Source organism: Ixodes scapularis, unplaced genomic scaffold (assembly GCF_016920785.2).
Source record: "Ixodes scapularis isolate PalLabHiFi unplaced genomic scaffold, ASM1692078v2 PGA_scaffold44__24_contigs__length_19508400, whole genome shotgun sequence".
In the NCBI taxonomy this organism is placed as follows: domain Eukaryota; kingdom Metazoa; phylum Arthropoda; class Arachnida; order Ixodida; family Ixodidae; genus Ixodes; species Ixodes scapularis.
Window position 1 is genome coordinate 3,648,291 of NW_024609873.1, and position 22,111 is coordinate 3,670,401.

A 22,111-nucleotide genomic window follows, 5' to 3' on the forward strand; every position below is an offset into this window, starting at 1 on the left:
GCAAAGGTATTGCGCGTCGAACTGTACGTGAGAGTTATCCATTTCAGCGAAACCTTGATTTCGCAAAACTATTGTGGCTCGAGTCGTGGCTTCCAGTACTTGAAAGCCACGAGCGAGAAATAAATGACAGTTGATTTTGAAGGACAATCGCGACGTGGAAACCCATAAAAGAGAGTTCCAATAAGACGAGAGCTTCCCCTTCTCTTCAAGTGCGTGGGTTACGCTCTCAATCCTGCACCTGTGGTAACACCGCAGGCTCCTAAAATGGCTTTGAAAACGTTCCTGATCGCAACAACTTTTTTTCTTTTTTTTTTGTCGAGGCGCTATTTTATTTTTTTAACTTTTTGTCTACCTTGATACCCCATCAGCGCAAAAACTACCATAAACTAAAAAAAAAATAGTGGGCATACAACGACAACGCACCCACTGGGACCCGAGTCAAGGCAAGAACAACTAACTACTAAAAGGGGAAAAAAATCATGTTCGCATACACAGACAGAACGCCTCCATCGAAAGAAATGAATCATGCGCTTGTTCTGCCAGTCTCGTTGTGCGTCTGTCAAAAGCCACAAAGGAGGAAGACAATCAGCGCCTACACCACTCCCCTCCACCCCCCCCCCCCCCCCCCACCACCCCTAAAAAGAAGAAAAGAAAGGTTTCTTGGGCGCGCGCGCGGTCGCCCAAGCGATGACCTTGGAAGGGTATGCGATTGTAGCACGTTTGTCCCCCGGTTGTGCCCCTGTCTCAAATGCCACGGTCCGTTTCTCCCAAGTGCCCGTCTTATCTTCCCGAGTATCAACTCCGCAGTGATTCTGAATCATGCCGATGCTTTCCAACGTTGCAAAACTGTTAGACGAATATTTGCACAGAAGTATACTCTGTTCGCAGAACTATCTACGGCGCTAAAATTCAAAAGCGCCGAGTTGGATTGGGGAACTCGTGTAGGTTTAGCTCATCGTTGGAACATTCTTATTCGCTCGATGAACTCCACAAAACGTATAAATATTAGAATGAACTTTCCAGAGAACGAGAGTTGTTGTCGGGGTTCCAGGCGACCGGACAGGTCGCAATTATTGGCTGATTAAAAATTTTATTTCATAATCACAATCGTATCATCAAGGGCACGCCATTTCCTCATCACTTCTTCTACGAAAAGAGTTGCTGTATTCGTAGCACACACAGACGGAAACGGTTGAGACTGCCCAAATAATATCTTCTTTTGGCAGGTACTGCGCAGCGATTACACACAATGCCTCTAACATAAACATGCTGCTCCACATGTCTATTCACAAGATGCAATACATCGTTCTCCCAACTTTGTTGAAATGGGCATGAAAGCGCGTAACCGTCACTTTTTTGAAGTTCTACTTAGAGGTGAAGTGTTTACCGTAAAAAGTCGTTAATTATTTATTTTTTTTCCGTTTACTACAAAGCTCGATTCCCTTAAATTTTTGTTTTTATATCGTCTCTACAGCGCTTTTACGTCGGTACTTTCGTGTTAGAGGACATCACATAATGTGCGAAAAAAACAACAAAAAAACGGTAGGATCGATGCTGCATAGCCTTTTTTTTTTTTTTTTGTGGACATCAAGAAAAAAAAAAAGATAGTAGTTGTCTTCACTTCGCACTGCATGTTTTGGCACGGAAGTTCCTATTTGGTTATGATGTCTTTACTTTCTTAAAAATTATATACAGTAATTTAAATTACCGAATTACAAAAACGTCGAAATTGTATAATTGCTTTTCGTTGGGACGCCATGACGACAGCGACACTCGTGTTCCCTCGTGGTTTTCGCCAGCATTTCTACGATGAATTGCCAGGATCGCGAGATGCAACAGCGTGACACTCCGTCTTCTGTGACGTCATTTGTTGCACTTCGGGACAACTTTTGATGTATGGCCAGCATAAGACGCTAACCACACCAGTCGGAGACGCGCTGCAGGTGCCATAGTACTGCTCGTAAAAGTAGCTGTCACGTGCTTTGCTCCGCGACTGAGGGTTGCCAAATTACGGTGAAACGGAGTATAGACAAAACAGACTGGACGACATTTACCGGGCATCTTTAGAGCTGCGAAGCTCAAAATCACGCGTACTCATAAGATTTTTTTTTCTCGCGTGTTTGTGATTTTTATGATGTCCTGCAAGCAAGAAAAAAATATATATGGTGAAGTCACTCCGAGGGGGTAGCGATAACTGCGAGCCACGAACATGAAGGACTCGCTAACATCCGTCAGGAGTGTGAACGGTAAATCGTCACGCAAACATATTCTCACAAGCTGCAAATATTTATTTGGCTTAGCAAGTAGAATACTAGTATACTAACGACATGTGATTATTGTACACAAGATACCATTTCTCGGTTCTTCAAAACCATCTCCCAAGTCTGAACGGTCGCGCTACGGGCCGCGGCTAGCCGTGCCCTCGATAGACTACGGAGCTGCGTTGTGTCGTCTGCTACTGTACCGCCAACAGGAGAGCGATAGCTCTGTGTGTTCCACAGATGCGTGTTGCGGTATAACTCTGTACGTCTGTCCTAGAGGAAGACAAAGAGATAGGCTCTGTGACCCCCTCCTAAGCTAACAAAAACAAACAGAAGTATACTCGTTTGGACTGAAAGGTTTACAAAATAGTGACCAGACATTGGAAAAGCATATGTCACAGAACTTGGTTTATGAAATGGCATCATTGTTTCGAGCAAGAAATCACCTGCTCACCACTGGGACGATGAAATCGTCACTATTTATTGCGTCAGGTATATTTGCGCTCATTAAGAAAAATCTGAACACATCCTTCTCCCAAAATCCTATGTCGAATAATAAACACTTTTTTAAACATCTATGCACAAATAACTCATTTTTTTCTACACTTGTATATGCACGTTAATTGACGTCAAACCGCATTTTTGATTAGATCTTGATGTCTACACCAACTACATTCATATTTTTTAGGGCTTTATTGAACGATAACTTCAACTATAGTTAATGGAACACGATGGCTCGATCTCGACAAAAACCTCAACGTGCGAAGCTTCCACAGACGGTCGCTAGCGAGTATTCTCAATGTGAGACTTCAGAAGCTTTCGCTTGCCATAGGGAGCTTGCTTTCGACTACAGCACTGCACGGGCCCGGAAAGCGCTGCTGTGTGGAGAGGTTGACTTACAAGATGACGTGTTACGTGGTCACGTAAGATGGCGTCATTTCGTGCAGCGTGATCACGTAAGATGACGTCATTTCGTGTAACGAGATCATGTAAGATGACGTGTTTGTGTCACGTCATCACGTAAGATGACGTCAGTTCGTATGAACTGACGTCATCTTACGACAACGCCAACAACATTAGTGCCGTCCGGAACCATTGACCTTAGAAACGCGCTTCTTCGCTTGAAGAGCTGATATGCGTTGATTGTTATTTGTTTCTCTTGCCTACTACAGACCATTCAAGAACTCGCCTTCTGGGTGCCACCAACTTCGTCTACTGGGCTGTGAAGCGCGTTCGAGCGTGCGCAATACCTCTCTAGGCCGAAAGATTGTACACTGAGTATGCGTTCACAGCTCAATGACTTTGGCATTTTTCGTCAGGATAGATGCTCCCACGAGAAGAGCGTAATGGATATGTGAATAGAATTGGAAATTTGAAATGTTCTTGTCCAATCGCATTTTTCTTTGGTTATCAACGCTTTTTAGCGTCATCACAAGACGTTCAACCCATAATACACTGGTGATTAAAAAATAAGCACCGAAAAACATGCACCGATTTTCGCTCAAAAATAAACACCGGAAAAAAACATACCGTAATCATTACCCATGTCACCTTTTTGGGTGATATGTGAATTTCCAGAAGAACAGCGAGTTATCACCCTCCCCTAGGAATACCCTGACTACAGAGCAGGCGACCCGTTTTTCCCCGCGTTAGATTGTGGTGACCACGAACCGTACGGAGGTCACAGGACATCCGTGAAAAATAAAAAGGAGGAAAACAACGATCTACTCTGTGCACGCTTCATCCCCAATTTCCACGACCCCAAGGCCGAAGGACGTTTGTGTGAAGGATAACGATAAAATAAAACTTTGCGTCAAAAAAAAAAAAAGTCCGTTTTTAAAAGAAAAAAAAAAAAGTAGAAACAAGCACAACGCGTTGACGGACCGCGAGGTTGTGGAACACCTCGCGGTCCGCTTGCCACAGGACGGTTGTCTTCGACCCATAGCTCCAAGGTGAATTTGCCACTTGCGAAAACACGGAGACCTACCCAGCGAGAACCAGGAAAGCAAGACACGCACACTGACGCCTCGGCGTGCAGAATGAAACAGGATACGGGCGCGGAACACGGCCGCGGAAGAACACCTCGCACAGTGCCGATCCGGCCGATCTCCGAACGGACGATTTCGCATTTCGTGGACAGCGAGCGCCACCGCACGGGAGAGAGAGGTACCTTAAAAACGACGAAAACAAGCACCGACACCTTGGTTCTTTATATTTGCTGTAGTTACGGAACAAATCGACTTACATGAATAATTCGAATATTATTCGATTCCGTAATAAATTTAGAAGACATTAAACGCAATTCTTCTTATGTTTGAATTTAGATAATTTTGTAAATTCGTTCCGAACGCAAGAGTGCCGAATTAGCCGATTTTGACCATTTTCATGATTTTTTTAAAGAATATAATTAAATTTATGACGAAACATCTGTTGCGTTTAGTGTCTCGATAATGACTCAATGTCTTTAAAGCCGAAATTTTCAAGAAGATCCGCGCAGCCGTTATTATGTGAGAATTTTTTTAATTTGGTGAAAAACCTCATGTATTCTCTATGGGGCTCTGAGGTGCTTTGGGTACATATAGACCAACTAAGCTCTTAAGTAAAAAGGAACCGACAGAGCTGCGTCAATTCATTACAGAAATGTCCTCTAAAAATATCTGGCATTTGTATATATGCATTGCACGTTCTTCTAGTGGTTTTATTGACCGGTTATACAAACAAAATCGTGTTTTCTTCTCGGGTATCCTTCGCTCAACGATGTTTTCTATTTTCTTGAACTTGTTATTTTTGTGCGAAATGTCAACCTGCGACACCCCGCCCACTCCGATCACGGCCCGTGAGTTTACGTCATCTCATCTTGTTGTTACACCACTGATATGCGAACACACGGTCACATTGGCACAGAGATGGCAAAATTACTTTCGAAAAGTAATTAAATTACATTACTAATTACTTTCCTAAAAACTGCACAACTGTAATTAAATTACATTACAAATTACCACATATTAAAGGTAATGGCATTACATTATAATTACTTTCCAAAAGTAATAACATTACTTGGAAATTACTTTGGCATTACTTTTCAATAGCTTGAGGCAGTAAATCGCGCTCATTTTATTTACCGTATACACCAATTCCAGTGTTTACAAAACAAGCCCTCTTTTTCCCACACAGCGCGTGTGTAGCAACCAAACCCGGGAGAAGCGAGTTGCTGCGCATGCGCAGTGCCGACAGCTGCGCCGCCGCAGTGATGTGACGTCAAACAGCTTAGTTGGTCTATATGTACCCAAATTCAGTTCTTCCTGTTTAAACCACAACAGCCTTATGCGCCTCAAAGGGAACCATACTGAACAGTCGTTTTGCTGGCGCACACAAAATAAGTGTTTAAAGGGGTAGGGACACGAAATTTCAGCGCTCATTTTCTGGCTTTAATGTGTTGCATGTTGCACCCTAACCTCAAAAACACTAGTCTTCCGTTGAAAAACACAAGAAAACTAATTTTAAAGCTAAATAAACGATCTTCAATGTGCACCTGGTGGATGCATGCGGAGCCTATTTGGGAGGTAGTCTAGCAACGTTGTGGAAACTGCTACGTAGTCGTGACGGAGCAGTTTCCTTCGGAGCAGCGCCGCTCTTTGGTATTTCAACGTTTTCCTTCTTAGCTTTCCTCCTCAACTCACAAGTCGCGCATTGTACCAAACGGTTCAAGAAGACGGAAAGGAAGGACTCCCCTCTTTCTCGGACCCTCGTTCGTGCAACCGGACATAGCTATTCTCCCCCTAGAAGATTAGCACGTCGCTCAAAACTCGAACAAAAGTTGCTTTCCCCACCTCGTTCAGCCCTAAGCTGACAGTGTTGTGAAAGCTACGTGCTCCTTGGGCCAGCCACACGCTCGTCACTCCACGGGCACTTCGAGTGGCTCAGTTGTAACGCGCTGACGCTATTGACACCATCACAACGCTAACAACGCCACCAAGGGCAAAGCTCACAACCACGCCTGCCTTGCTACTCCACGAACGCGGGAAGTCTTTTCTTTCTGTTTTTGTTTGCGCCGGACATCCCATGACGCATCGCGCTCTCCGTTCGCTTCTCTTCGAGCGCTTGCTCGAGTGCACCGTTTGGAACGAAAAATATGGCCAATCGTTCAAAATACAAACGCGCGATTATCATTTACGGTTATTATACGTCATGCTTGACTCATTTCCGAACGAAATCTGAATATTTCAATTTTTGTTTCCGTACCCCTTTAACATTATGATTAGCTTCTTTAAAACGGTAAAGGTCCTTATTAAAAGGGTGATATGTTTCCGTCTTCTATTCTCCCAAGAGCACTAGTTTACTTATTCTCGGTTTCCTTTCACGGGGCATTTTTCACAAACACCCGAAGAGCCCAAGTTTTTGCGCATTGTCCCGCAAAGGGCCTGGATAATTGCTAAGCAGAAGCGTCGCTAGTTGAGGAATGGCGCGATCTTCCTAAATTGTGTACTATCCCAACAAACGGGGAGCGATATCTCCTTGTAGGATTATTCCCGAATAAACTTCCCAAGGGAAGGCCGCGAGGCATAGCGCAAGCGGCACCTGCTTTGCTCGAGGACGCACGAAATGTTATGGGGCCTTGACAAGGCATTTGGAATGAACTATTTATTCCGGTCGTTTGTTGTTCACAATCGTTGAAGCTTACGGTTTGACATTGCTGTACGAAAGAAAAAGGCTGGGAATCCGTTTGTCCTGTCCTCTCAGTTTTTAAATTATGTTTAACTCACTGGTGATGTGCACGTCGCCTTGTAGAATATGAGACGTTCATCCCTGAGCTGAAGCACTGTCAGCTTAGGGAGAAACGGTGGAAGCTACGTGTTTGATGGAGCAGTCAAACGTTTATCGTTCGCCAGGTAACCGTGCACCCTCTCGTTCATACCCACGCGCAGAGAAAGGGACGGGTCAGGTGACTAAAAAAGTTGTTGGATTGGTTCTGGTGACCTTGCAGCTCCCACCGCACTGTCAGGTTAGGGGTGAACGGAGTATAGTATCGTCGTGATGACACGACGCCGTGAATCTGTCGTGCCTGGGGTTTGTAAGCCGTTGCCTTCCAGCGATGTCTACACGTAAGCTTTTCTCCTTCGCCATTCCAGCCCTCCTTTGTGCGTCTGTCCAGCTCTTTGTACGAAGCTTCGCGCTCTGGTGTCCGTCGTTTATTTCGTCTGGTGCTCTTTAACAACATTTCACCACGCAAATTAATTTTAGAGCGCAGCTCTTAAGCGCGATCCAAACCAACGCTTCTTTTTGCGCCTGTAGGTCGTGCGGCTGCGGATGTGACGCATTTCGTGGCGTTTTTGCTGTTTCCGGGCGCGCTTTCTGAGTCAGAACCGTGCGCTTTGGTTTGGACGGGCGAAACTTCGGGCGAGCGCGCACGCAGGCACGAGCGCACAAGCAAGGTGCAACTGCGACAGACTGGCCGGCCAGGCGGCCAGAGAAAGAGAGAGAGAGAGAGATCGCGTTGTCATGTTGGAAGAGAATAAAAGGGGGGAGGAGAGGGCAGCCAGACGGCGAGAAACGCGGAGCCGGAACTAGCTTGCCCTCCACCGATTGGCCGGGACACAGGAGCGTCCTACTACGTCACCGCGCGTTTTTGTGCGCGTTGAAAAAGAAGTTGAAATCAACCAACTTTTTTATGCGCGCCCGGAAGGAGCGAAGAAGCGGCGCGACGTCACGAAAATACGTCACATCCGCAGCCGCACGACCTACAGGCGCAAAAAGAAGCGTTGGTTTGGATCGCGCTTTAGGGGCCCGTTCCCGGCTTGAGCGGCGTCGGCGTCGGCGTCGGCGTAACCAAGGCCACCCCAAGGTCATGTGACCCCCAAGGTCATCCCAAGGTCACGTGGCCCCTCCCCCAAGGTCACGTGACCCCCAGAGGTCACGTGACCCCTCCCCCAGGGTCACGTGACCCCCAAGGTCACGTGTCCCCCGAGGTCACGTGACCCCCCTTTCCCCGATGTCACGTGACCACCCCCCAGGGTCACGTGACTCCCGCCGAGGTCACGTGACCTCCCCGATGACGTCATCGTCACTGATGACGTCACCGGCATCCGCATCGTCATCGTCATCACCACTGATGACGTCATCAGTGAGGTCACTGATGACCTCACCGGCATCCGCATCGTCATCGTCATCATCACTGATGACGTCATCAGTTACGTCACTGATGACGTCACCGGCATCCGCATCGTCATCGTCATCACAGATTACGTCATCAGTGACGTCACTGATGACGTCACCGACATCCGCATCGTCATCGTCATCACCGCTGATGACGTCATCGGAGTCTGCATCGTCATCGTCACTGAAGACGTCATCAGTGACGTCACTGATGACCTCACCGGCATCCGCATCGTCATCGTCATCATCACTGATGACGTCATCAGTGACTGTGGTGGACTAGTTCACGCTCGCAGGTGTGTGACACAGAGAGACGGAACACGAAGACAATGTGGTTGGATACGGTAAATATGATTAAAGATTTAAGACATTATATACAGATTATTACAAAAACCGCACAAACGAATGTCACTGACAGTATGAAACAAGAGTGTTACAGGCCTTGCCGGGGAGCGATGCGACAGTGTTCGAAGCCTGGTGAGCGTTGCAGCGATGGCTTGGTTGGATGTCTCAACCCGTCTGTTGACGTGTGGCTAGGGGGCGGCGTCTTCGTAGTCGGGTCTTGCGTGTAGCTGCAAGACTCTGTCGACCTGTCGACGGACGACCTTGCGTAAAGTTGCAAGGCACAGCCCGCCGGCCTGATGCTGTCCCGTCGAGTTCCACACTTCTTCTACTTCGACCTGCTTCTTTTTCTTCTCCCTCAGTGAAGGCTTTCTTTCTTGCCCGTGGAAATCACCACGCTCACCCCAAATCACCACACTCACCCCTCACTTAAGATAGTTGTTTGGTTCAAACCACTTCTACCACGTTCACTGTCACTGAGTACGCAAGCTACCATATGCTATAAATTATGTCCGTTGACCATATACACACACACACACAACAAAACAAAATTTCTACGCGAAGGATAAGGCATTAATAGTCACTGCCTAAACACTGTGCGTTGAGAAAAAAAAATAGTTTTAACACAATCAGCAATATATACGTCAAAAGTCACTGAAAAAGGTCCGTCGGCCACACGTGCACTTAAAAAAATATTTACGCTCCTAAAACCATGAATAACCTAAACAAATATTCTTAAGCAGCAGAAATCCGACTCATATAATCAGCGCCAACGTTTTCACTCCCTTTGATATACTCAACGGTAAAGTCGTATTCCATAAGAGCTAAGCTCCAGCGCAAGACTCGGTTGTTGACGTGCTTTGCGGAATTTATATAAACAAGTGGCTGGTGGTCACTCTGCAAAATGAATGACCTTCCGAACAAGAATACATGAAATTTCTTAACTGCCCACGTAAGTGCCAGACCTTCTCGTTCGATTGTTGAATAGCCTGCTTCACGCGGAAGAAGTCGACGACTTGCGTAGGCGACCGGGTGAAGAACATCATCATGCCGTTGCATGAGAACGGCACCCACGCTGGTGTTCGACGCATCGGTGCGTAGCACGAAAGGTTTCGAGAACTCTGGTGCTTTTAGAATGGGTTCTTTGGACAATTGTTCTCTTAGCTTGTCAAAAGCCTCTTGTTCCTTTTTGCTCCAATTTACCCTGTTTGGTGCCCTCTTTCGTGTCAGTTCGGTTAGTGGATGAGAAATCTCAGCGTACTGAGGAACGAAATCCCGATAATAGCCGGTAAGGCCGAGGAATGATCGCACCTCTTTTTTCGTCTCTGGCTGTTTAGCAGCTTGAATCTTCTCCAGTGTCTCGACCTGCGGCCTCAGGAGACCATGACCAACGATGTGTCCGAGGAACTTCACAGAGGAAAAACCAACTTCGCTTTTTGTAGGTCGGATGGTTAAACCGGCATCCTTAACCCGTCGGAAGAACAACTCGAGCGCCTCCAGGTGTTCCTCCCAGTTCTCTGTGGCAATGAGGACGTCGTCGAAGTAGTGGTAGACCTTTGGGAGACCCTGGACCACTTTTCTCATCAGCCGGGTGAAAATGGCCGGCGCGGTTTTGATGCCAAAGGGCATAACACGGAACTGGTACAATCCCAATCTGGAAGAGAAGGCCGTCATCGGTTTTGCTTCCTCATGCATTGGAACCTGCCAGTACCCCTTCGAGAAGTCGAACTTTGAGAAGTACCGGCTTCGTCCTAGTTGTGCAAACATCATGTCCACCCTTGGTATTGGTTCGTTGTCGGAGATCAGAGCCCTGTTCAGTTGTCGGAAATCAATGCACAGCCGCATTGACTTGTCTTTTTTCTTTACCACCACAACAGGTGATTGATACGGAGACTCCGATGGCTCAATTATGCCTTGCTGTAGCATTTGCTGGATTTCACTTTCCACAGCTTCTTGTAAAGAGAATGGTATCGGGTACTGGTTCACCTGAACAGGGGTGTCTGTTGTAAGCTTCAATTTGCATTCCACCAAATCGGTCTTTCCTGGAACATCTGAAAGACTCCCCTGGTGTGCCGCCAAGAGGGTAGCAACCTGAGTTCGTTGATCGCTAGTTAATTCCTCGGAAACTTTCACGTCTCGGTAAGTTTCCTTTTGGTGCAGCGTCAGCACAGGTACATCCTCTTCCTCCACTTCCTCGTGTTGGAATGCGGCTGACGCACGTTGGGGTGTCTGATCGGTTAGTGGCCTTTCTTCATACTTCTTCAGCATGTTGATGTGGAACAAGCTGGTTCTGGTCCCTAGGTCGATGACGTAGTCGACGTCGTTTCGTCTTTCTAAGACGGCAAAGGGACCTTTCCAAGTCAAGATAAGTTTGTTAGCGTCAGAGGGAAGGAGTAGAAGAACCTTGTCTCCGACAGAGAGTTGGCGCACTCTTGCCTTTTTGTCATAGTATCTCTTCTGTACGGCCTTCGCTTTCGTGAGATGTTCTTGGGCCATCCGGCATGTTTCCTCTAACCGCTGGCGCAGGTCAATCATGTAGCCATATGAGGTCTTCGTCTCGTCGTCTATACGTTCCCCTGTCCAGAGCTCTTTCAAGATGGCCATGGGTCCTCTGACGTATCTGCCGTACAGTAAGTCGAAGGGCGCAAACCCGAGGCTAGTCTGTGGAAGTTCGCGATACGCGAATAACAAAGGCGCTAAGTACCTGTCCCAGCTTTTAGGGCACTCCTGACACATCCGGCGTATCATTTGCTTCAACGTACCATTAAAGCGTTCTACAAGGCCATTGGCCATAGGATGGTACGGTGTGGTCGGCAGCTGTCTGAACGAGAGCAGACGACTGAACTCCTTCATGAGTCCAGACAGGAACGATCTGCCACGATCGCTAATGATTTCGCGCGGAAACCCCACGCGTGAGAACATTTCGAGGAGAGCTTCGGCTACCTTCTCGGTCTCAATGCTTGGCAGAGCAATGGCGTCAGGGTAACGTGTCGCGAAGTCCACCATGGTGAGGACATAGCGGTTTCCCTTCTCTGAGATTGGTGCTAGTGGGCCCACAATGTCGATGGCTACCCGCTGAAAAGGTGTAGCAATGACTGGCATGTTTCCGAGAGGCACACGGCCTACTAAGTGCTTTGGCACAGTTCGCTGGCAGATGTCACACGACTTTACGAACCGAGTGACATCTCCCTGCACACCCGGCCAGTAAAACTCCTCGAGCACCCGATCTGTTGTGCGCTTAATTCCCTGGTGTCCAGAGAGAATCCCCTCGTGCGCCATTTTCAGCACGAAGCTTCGAAGGTTGCTTGGAACGACGAGCTGTTCCATTTGCTTAGCCGATGGTAACCTGTAGTGACGGAAAAGAATTCCATTTGTCAACACGAACTTAACATCAGCTGCTCGTGACACCACCTCGCGTCCAACAGCTTCAAAGCAGCCGTTTAGCGAAGGGTCTTCTCTTTGCTGGGTTCGCAGCTCCTCTGGATGAATGTCTACTGGATTGACCGTTGCCACAGGGAGCCGGCCAGCTGCACCCTCAAGCTGCTTGTCCTTCGGATTCATAGCAGCCAAGAAAGAGGGCGTCTTTGTACCAGTTGGTTGACTCGTCAGACTACTGTGGCTCTCATTTGAGGTCTCTGGTGCAGGCTCTTCTTTCTGGGTTGGAGCATACTGCTCTGCTTTCCAGTTGATATCAGGATCAGAAACATCCCGTACGCCAACAACGTTTCCTAATACTACGTCGTACAGCGGATTTTCCATGCACGTTGCAGTCACTCTGCCCCTGAAATAAGGAGAATCAATGTCCACCTCTGCTTCAGGTAGACACCTGACTGTCCGGTCCAGCAGGTAGAGCATTCGGCTTTTTCCTGTCAGTTTGCCATCAGGAACTAATGACCGCTTTACTATTACGGAGTTACATCCGGAATCCCGGAGAACAGTGACAGGGTGTCCCTCAAGCAGTCCTGTAGCCGTCGGCATATCTTCTGCTTGAACCTCGGTCCCCTTTGTCCTTGCCGTTCCCACCGGATATTGCTTCGACAAACAGGCGTCGGAGCCCAAGTCCTCAGGACGATTGCAGTGCATCACTGAGCACGACGCTTTACCGCCAACGTCTGACTTTTTGTTAGGACAAGCCTCGGCTTTATGCCCATTATCGCGGCATTTCCAGCAGAAATTCGCATTTTGTTTAGGTCCTTTTGAGTTGGACCAGCAGTCTGCGGCCCGATGGCCCAGTTTGTTACAGAGGAAGCACTGCGGCTTCCTCTTTTCATCTCGATGGGCGGGAATTCTAGCTAACCCCGAAGGCTTGCTAGAATCTTTTTCTTCTTTATTTTTTCCAAGGTTGGTCAACCCTTGGGCCTCGAGGTAGTGGTCTGTAGCCTCCGCTAGTTTATCGAGGCCCTGGCAGCCCCTTTCCTTTAAAAAGATCGCGAGCTTCTCATGGCATTGTTTCAGGAACTGTTCGGACACTATTTTATCTCGAAGTGCGTCGTAAGTGTGTTCCGTTTTTGCCATCTTTTGCCAGTGGTCAAAATACCCTAAAAGGCGGCCGGAAAATTGCCTACCCGTCTCCGTGTCCTCCGGTCTCGCGCTCCGAAACTTAGTGTGGTACCCTTCCTCGGTGTACCGAAAACGTTGAAGGAGTGTCTGCTTCAACTTATTATAGTCCATGGCGTCGTCAGGAGCCATGCGTCCGACCACACTTAGCGCCTCTCCTGTCAGGCATAGGCTGAGGGACAAGGCCCATTTATCCGGGGGCCACTCCTGACTAGTTGCCACCCGCTCAAATCTTTGGATATACGCATCAAGTTCGTCGCGCCTCTCGTTAAATGCCGGTATTAGCTTGTGCGGGCTCCGATGTCCATGTACAGCACCAGTTGACGTACCCTCGCCAGCCGCATCTGGAACTACCGCTCCTACGATCCCCTGTCGCTCCTGTAAGCGTAACTTCAGCTCTAGTACTGCGCGTTCTGCATCTAATCGAACGCGAGCATTGGCTTCCGATTCTTTGACAGCTTCGCGCTCTGCCACACGCTGATCTCGATCGCGAGCACGTTCATCGTCCATCCATTGTTTTAGTTCTGGCCCCGAAAGCCCCAACTCTTTGCCAACCTTCATTAACTTCTCGAGATCCATTCTCGGTCGTCACACACACACCAGCGAGGTGAAGCTCTTTAGAGTGGAAAACAAGAGCAAAGTCCTGTCGCGGACGCCAGATATGTGGTGGACTAGTTCACGCTCGCAGGTGTGTGACACAGAGAGACGGAACACGAAGACAATGTGGTTGGATACGGTAAATATGATTAAAGATTTAAGACATTATATACAGATTATTACAAAAACCGCACAAACGAATGTCACTGACAGTATGAAACAAGAGTGTTACAGGCCTTGCCGGGGAGCGATGCGACAGTGTTCGAAGCCTGGTGAGCGTTGCAGCGATGGCTTGGTTGGATGTCTCAACCCGTCTGTTGACGTGTGGCTAGGGGGCGGCGTCTTCGTAGTCGGGTCTTGCGTGTAGCTGCAAGACTCTGTCGACCTGTCGACGGACGACCTTGCGTAAAGTTGCAAGGCACAGCCCGCCGGCCTGATGCTGTCCCGTCGAGTTCCACACTTCTTCTACTTCGACCTGCTTCTTTTTCTTCTCCCTCAGTGAAGGCTTTCTTTCTTGCCCGTGGAAATCACCACGCTCACCCCAAATCACCACAGTGACATCACTGATGACGTCACCGGCATCCGCATCGTCATCGTCATCATCACGGATGACGTCATCAGTGACGTCACTGATGACATCATCGGCATCGTCACGTGACCCCCCAAGGTCACGTGACCCCCAAGGTCACGTGACCCCCAGGTCACTTCACCCCCCAGTACCCTTCCCTCCTCCTCTTCAAGAGCTGCGCTTTAATTCGGTGTTACAGGGAGTTGTAAACGGCTTTCACTTTTTTCTTTTCTTTTTTAAAGCTTGCAAATGAACTTTATAATTTAGGACAACAGTAATTTCGAAAGTAACGAGTAATTTTCTTGAAATTACTGCCTGAAAGTAATTGATTACATTACTAAATTACTAGCCTAGCGAAGTAATTCATTGCATTACTGGTTACTGCAAAGTGTAATTTAATTAATGGAATGCCATTACAGTAATGTCATTACTGCCAGCTCTGTATCGGCAGTAACTCCAATCTTCTGTTCACAACGCATAACACTGCCATTGCGATATTGCTGCTATGTTGCTGACACGCAGAAATACAGAACCACGTTAAGTGCCGGTTGGCACTCAGCATCTGAAAACAGAACCGAACTCAGTACGGAAGGCATCCAGGCAGCCGGCAGCAAAACCTGCCTGTCTTGAACATAGTTCCTGCGATTTCCATAAAGTCGAAAACGTCGACGCAGTTTCGCGTGGCTCCGCTGCTGTACTTCCGCGTGGGTCCCGCAATCCGGATACGGCCATTCTAGCCCAGTGTACGTAGCTCTGCTGGCACTGCTCCGAAACTTCGCTGCTTCTAACGGCTTCGTTTGCTCGTTTGGTAAAATTGGTGATAAAAACGTCAATGCAACCGAAATGTTCTGCACGTTTAGACTAGAAGACGGAATTACAGACGGCCTTCGCTGCCGCTGAAGCTCAATCAACTCAACAGCTATTTATTAAACAACGTGCGCGACGTGCTCGAAAAACGAAACCGAAAGATGAGTCGGGAGGGCGAAAGCTTTCTCTCGTCTGCCTGGAGAAGGAGAAAAACGTTTCGTTCCTCCCTTTTTCTCGTGTCCGCTTGGGGGTGCGTCAGTAGAAGTGAGAAAAATGTGCCGTTGCTACGTTTTTTCTCCTTTTTTTTTTCTTTGAGTGTGGAATTCAAATCACCCTACAAAAAGACTCTTGTGTTGTGACAAAATCTGTTTTCTTAGATTCGAGGGCTCATTGCAGTAGCCGCTTATGAATGGAGCACTATACAATGCACATCAGCGATTGGCTATTTTAGGTAGAGAAAATTCTCTTTAGCAGTACTCGAGTGAAATACCTTTATACTAGAAATGTCTCAAGGAGTAAATAATAAAAACACTATGTCGGTAATATTGCCTTAGAAAAGTGCAGAAATATTTAATAAGTTTTTTTCAAAACGTCCATCCCACTGCAAAAGGTATTTTAGTTCTAAATTAAATTTTATTGACAGCCATGCAAAATCTGAACGCCCATATAAAGGTGTTGAGATTTTCAATTGGAGGTTGCCTAAAGAGGGGATTTCCCATTCAAGCTACTGGCGTTTTTTCTCCTAATCTTAGGTAGCATGTTTTACTCCTTCCGCTTTCCCTGTGCCTTGAGCTACCTACATGAACGCAACTTTTTGGAGAAACTCTCGTGATAATTTTTTCTGTCAAGGAAATTTAATTAATTTATTATGTTATGGATTTTTAATATTTTTAAAGTCATACTGCCTCCCTTTTGCGAAACTTGACAAATGTTTCTATGGGGTTCTGTCTGAACAATGTGTTTTTTAATACACTTGATGTCATCAGAAGGCCCTCTCAAGTTTTTTTTATGGATTTAAATTGAGTATTGCGAGTCTAATAAATATTCTGCTACGTGTATTTGAGAAACGAATATTTATGAAATCTAGTAAATTTGGAATCAATTTTTTTTAAAGAACAAATTGCATTTCCTTTGCATTTATGTGTTCTTGCGATATTATTGGAAATATTAACAAAAAAACGTGATATATTGGTTGTATGGGCCTTATTCGCGTCTCCGACTCGACGCTCGCCCTCCCGCGGCGGAAGCGGGATGCGCTCTAGTGAGGGTCCCCCAATTGCCCTGCTCAGCGGGCACGGCTGAACTCCTCGCGATCCTGGCTCGCGACATGTCATTTCCGAATCTAAACAACACTCTTCACTGTTCCAACGTTGTGCTGCAGCCGGTATGGGATCGTACCTTACTAGAGAGTTTTAGTATTGCGCATAGAAGCAAACGCAAGCGGTGTATGTTTACGGTAGAGTTGCGTTCCCCACGTTGTGCGTGCGCCTCATTGCCATGCGCCATCCAAGACCTCACTTTTGGGCTCCGCGCACGCGCAGTGTGGGACACGCAAAGTTAACAGAAACACACAGGGCTTGCGTTCGCTCGTATACGCAATACTAAAACTCACTACTGTTTCACCGGCTTCCAACGCCAACGAAACTTGCTGCAGTGAGCAGACGTGCAAACAGATAGGCGTTTCTTCGAACTGGAAAGGCTGAGATTGGCAAAACGACGGAGCGTAAAAATGAAAGTAACTAAATGTTATAAATAAATTAATAATTAATTTTTTTTTCACTTTTGGGCATTTATATTGTCGACGACTTTGGAGGTTTTGCCGATTGTCAAAAGTCGCAACTTTGATAGCAAAATATACTTTACCCACAATACTGCCATTTTACGTGGATTTCTCAGATTAGCTAGAATGTTTTCGTTGATTTCACACTTTTTCTTTTATCACTTGGTAATTCAAAATGCTGCAATTGGCGCCAGTGATGATAATTAGCATACTTATGATTGTCATATTTGTTCGCGCATTTGAAATTAATTCATAAGCAACAAATTATATTAGAGCTTGAAAAAGTACGTATTAAAATATTTGAATTTTAATATTATTATTATTAATACAAATACAATTAACGCCAACATCACGAAAATATGCCATTTAATCGTAATAGTCGTTGCAGAAAAGCTATATTTTGTTTCTTTTTAGCATTTGATAAACTCTGACATCGTTATAAAGATAGACAAACAGTCAAACACTGGATGTGATATAGAATCCTATGCGTCACGCGTTGCTATAAAAAACACACACACACTTCAGCTGTCTGACTCGGATTCGGTCTTTGGGTTGTTGCAGTCAGAACAGCGTTTATAAACTTAGACGTTTTGTGGAAATATTGTAAAAATTGGAATTGTTCTCTTATTCTTGTGCTGGGAATAATTTTAAACCAATTAATCATCTAAATATTCAAAAACCCATTAAAAGGCACGCAGTTCATTATCTTCCATGAATTTATCTGAGCGAGAAATGCAGCGAGAACGCACAAATATCAGCGCTGATTTTTTTAACAACTACAACTACAAATATCAGCCTGGATCGAACATGTATGTCACGAAATAAAGTTTTCGCGATCAACTTCTCTAACTAAATAATTATGATGGAAAACACATCTTGAGGTACGAAGGAATCCGAAATTAAGACTTATATCGATAAATTAAATCCAAAGTAGAGGTTAGTTTCGGTTTCGCTCCAGAATTAAAACGTGTCTCCGGGCGTAAATATTACGCTAAACACAATTTTTGTTTTCAGGATAAAGAGGTGTCCTGCGCTCATAACACCCTAGCTTCCTCGTATTACCAGAAATAAATTACGTCGTTCGGTGAAGCCAGCACACTAGACAGGCTCAACAGCGGCACGCATCTCCGACCCTCACTATAACCGCCAGTTTAGAAAATGAGTGCATGGCGCCACCTATAGTTAGTTAGAGTACCGAATTGAAGGTGGATTTCTGTCATTTGGCTGTTTCTTGTGGCAATATGTTTGGCAACTTGCAAAAATACGCACTTTGGATGTGACGCCCTCGAATGTTTTATTTAGTATGTGCTGTTTTCATTAATATTCGAATACTCATTTTAACTGATTTCTCATTATCGGGACATAATACTGACCACCGGATAACCTGCCTGCTAAGGCATCCAGGGTCAAAAACCTGAACAGATTCAAACTTTTTAGGAGCAATACATTCAATATATTACAATTTTTGTTGGTAATTCCCAATAGACCACTAAAATATCAAAGTGAACAAAAAATAAGATTTCTGGGTGTACGAAGATTCGTGGAAGCAAAGAAAGTGGCTTAGTTTAAAACGTCCGTCTTTCTGTGTCTTTTCTTCGACTAAAAGTTTTGCTGTTTGTACCGCAGTCTCGGGAACTGAAAAAAGAAGCGATGTCCACCAGTTCTCTCACACCCGAGGGTTATCAAGCGAGAACCACTTACAATGAACACTAAGATAAGTAACCAAAAAGTAAACGAGATCCTGCTCTTCGTAAATATATTTATTTATTTATTTATTTGTATACCTACATCGCCTAAAGAGGCATTATAGTAGGGAGGGGCACATACATAAAATTTGTGCACTACGAACACAAGGTGAAACAATTATTCAAGAAGTAATGCACAACGGTAGTTAGAAGTAACATTGAATCTTTTGAAAAAAAAAAAAACAGCTCTGACAATGCTGTTTCAACAATGTCACTTGGCAGCTTATTTCAATATCAATGGACCGCGGGAAAAAAGAGCATTTGAAAGCATCAGTTCTGCTATGAAATGGACAAATTTTTCTTGAATTATCTCTTCTTTTGTGATACATAAGCAGGCTCAAAAATATACTTGGACCTACTAATTGCGCTATTGTGGTAAAACACTTTATGTAAATTTTGAGACGGAACAATTTCCGTCGTTGACTCATAGGCATCCAATTTAGTGACGATTTAAGTTCAGTTATGCTAGCTCTGAAATCCTAATTACCGGTAACAAATCTCGCAGCACGATTCTGTGCGTTTTCGATTTGATCTATAAGGTTCTGACTGAACGGATCTCATACCTCACTGGCGTAGTCGACTACAGACCGCACACGAGAAAAATATAATGTCTCCTTCAAAGATGGGGGAGCCATCCTAAAATTACGTTTAATAAATCCCAGTGACCGGCTTGCTTTCACTGTAATATAGTCACCATGTTTATTCCATCTTAAATTGCACGAAAAAATAAATCCCAAATACTTTGCCTCCAATCCCAGTTCAAGTGAAACACCACCGATACTGTAGAATGAAGGAATAAATTTGGTTTTTCTGGTGAATCCAACGCTAATACATTTAGATACGTTTCGAGTCCTGCGCCATTTGATACACCAGACATCATTTTTATCTAAATCACTTTGAAGAGCGAATACTTGAGCATCACAGGTTTCATCACTGTACAAAATTCAATCGTCTGCATATAATCGAATATGTGAAGAGTCGCCTTCAACTATATCATTAATGTATATCTTAAAAAAAAGGAGACGGCCAAGTACCGACCCCTGTGGAACTCCGGATGTTATTTCTATATAGGGAGACTGTAAACCGTGAGTTAAAACGGACTGTTTTCTTGAATTTAGGTAATCGCCAATTCAATTAAAAATTTCCAAATCTATGTTTAGTTTGTGAAGCTTGTTCATACGAAGAGCACAAGGAACCATGTCGAAGGTTTTTTTGAAGTCCATAAAGATACAGTGAACTTGTCAGCCCTTATCAAACGATTGTGAAATTTCGTGATAGAACTCAAAGCAACTGCGTGGTACAAGAAAATCCTGCACGAAAAACGTGTTGAGACGGGCTAAAGAAATTGATAAGACTAGGGTGTTTCATTAGGTTCGTGTAAATAATGTGCTCCATAGTTTTGTAGCACACACTTGTCAGTGAGGTGGGCCTGTAGTTTAGTAGCAGATTTTTTGGGCTAGACTTGTGGACGGGGACGACATATGCAGATTTCCAGTCAAGAGGCAAGAAGCCACATTTCAACGATACCGTAAACAAAATTACCAAGTAGCTCGAAATAACTTCAGCACAATACTTCAGGACGTTGGGAATTCCATCGGGGCCAGGTGCTGAACCTTATTTAATTTTCTTTAGAAGCTTGAAAACACCGTTTGTATCAAAATAGATTGCAGACATAAAATCAGTAGAAACAGGAGCTTCTTTGGAATCGCAATAATTCCCCGTCAGGATATCCGAGAAAACAGATTTGAAGTAATCATTGAAACTGGCAGCCTTTAAAGAGTCATCCTCTAAAAGGCGACCCTCGACCAAAAGGGAGGGAATTCCAACGATATATTTTTTATTAGAGCGAATAAACTTCCAGAATTCCTTTGGGTTTTGTTTGAGTTTCACAGTTAGTTTTGTAAAGTAGTTTTCCCGGGACGAAGTGATTGCACGGTTAAGGGCGACACCTATCTCCTTTAGTTTACTGTATGATGCAGAGTCATTACGAGCTCGGTATTGAGTTAGTGCAGGTTTATTTTTATTAATAAGTTTCCGTAACTCGGAGTTCATCCATGGTTTATCCTGACTACGCTTCGAGGTGATAATTTTTAATAAAACGAAAATATCAACCGGAGTCTTTATTACATTTCTCACTATGTTCCACAGCAAATATTGTCACCTGCCACGCTCATGTCCTCAAACTCCGAGTAAAATTAATCAAGTCTACTAGACAAACCAGCATAATCACCCCTGTCGAAAAAGTACACTTTTTTAGAACGTAAGGAAGAACTGTGATCAAATGAACAAGACACATTTGCAACAACAGCCTTATGGTCACTAATTCCTGGGATAACGGCAAGAGCGGAGACCGCCGAAGCGCGATTACTGGACACAAGGACGAGGACACTTGAACGGCTAGAACCGATCCTCGCAGGCTCTGTAACAAACTGATGAAGGTCATAGTCATTGACAAGATTAACAAATGCTGAGTGTATACCAGTATATTTAAAATAGACGGTTTGAGTTCTGCCCACTGAATATCTGGTAAATTAAAATCACCACCAATAAGAAAAAAACTGGCTTCTACCACAGATAAAGCGTTATGCAAAGAAAAAAATAGAGTTTGTGTTGCTTGATGGCAATCTGTAGAATGAACCCACAGTAAGATCATCACCGTTAGCGAGGGAGACTCGACACCAAGCGGATTCGCACGATAAGTCGTTGATTTCTGCATCGTCAAAACAATAAAACGTGTTCAATCATAATTTAAGAACAAAGTGCCGGAAATGTATCGTGCGTTGCTTTTTATCGATAACAGTAACGCGTTACTTTTATTTGCGAGTAACGAGTAAAGTATTTCCTTACTTTTTTTTTTTTTACCGCCTACAACGCTGGTTTCACCACACGACCTGTTTGCCGAATGCCTCGCTGACTCAATCACAGAGAAACCAGACGTGCCTTCCCGTTGCCAGTGGGAGCTGATTACGCAACAACACGTAGCTATTACGTCACGTCTCTGCACAGTGGAAATCATGGAGCGCATTCCGACTGTGCTTTCGAAACACACGCCATGCCGTTCTCACTCTGTCAGTGACTTAGTGACTTCAGTGAGCCTATTATACTATGGTCACTTCGTACAGAAAGGAAACAAGAATGCAAATCCTTGAAAGCGAGCAACTACCGTGGCTGATCTTGTCCAGGGTGGTGCTATGCAGAGAAGCGATAACACCCGCTAGGAACCGCTTTGTTCATTTAGCGACTGCACCTAATGATTATCGCTAGTACCAATCTCCTTTTACTTAGAGATCCAATGACGTCG

The 22,111-nt window shown here is 45.2% G+C and overlaps 1 protein-coding gene across 1 annotated transcript; it reads right to left on the reverse strand.

Moving 5' to 3' along the window:
* Window positions 1–8,947: 8,947 nt before the first annotated feature.
* LOC121047454 lies at window positions 8,948–13,271 on the reverse strand. The gene is made up of 2 exons (XM_042293091.1): window positions 10,743–13,271; window positions 8,948–9,004 (listed from the first exon to the last, which is right to left on the reverse strand). Exons 1-2 carry the CDS (start codon window positions 13,269–13,271, stop codon window positions 8,948–8,950), a joined length of 2,586 nt encoding a protein of 861 aa, XP_042149025.1.
* Between the last annotated feature and the right edge of the window lie 8,840 nt (window positions 13,272–22,111).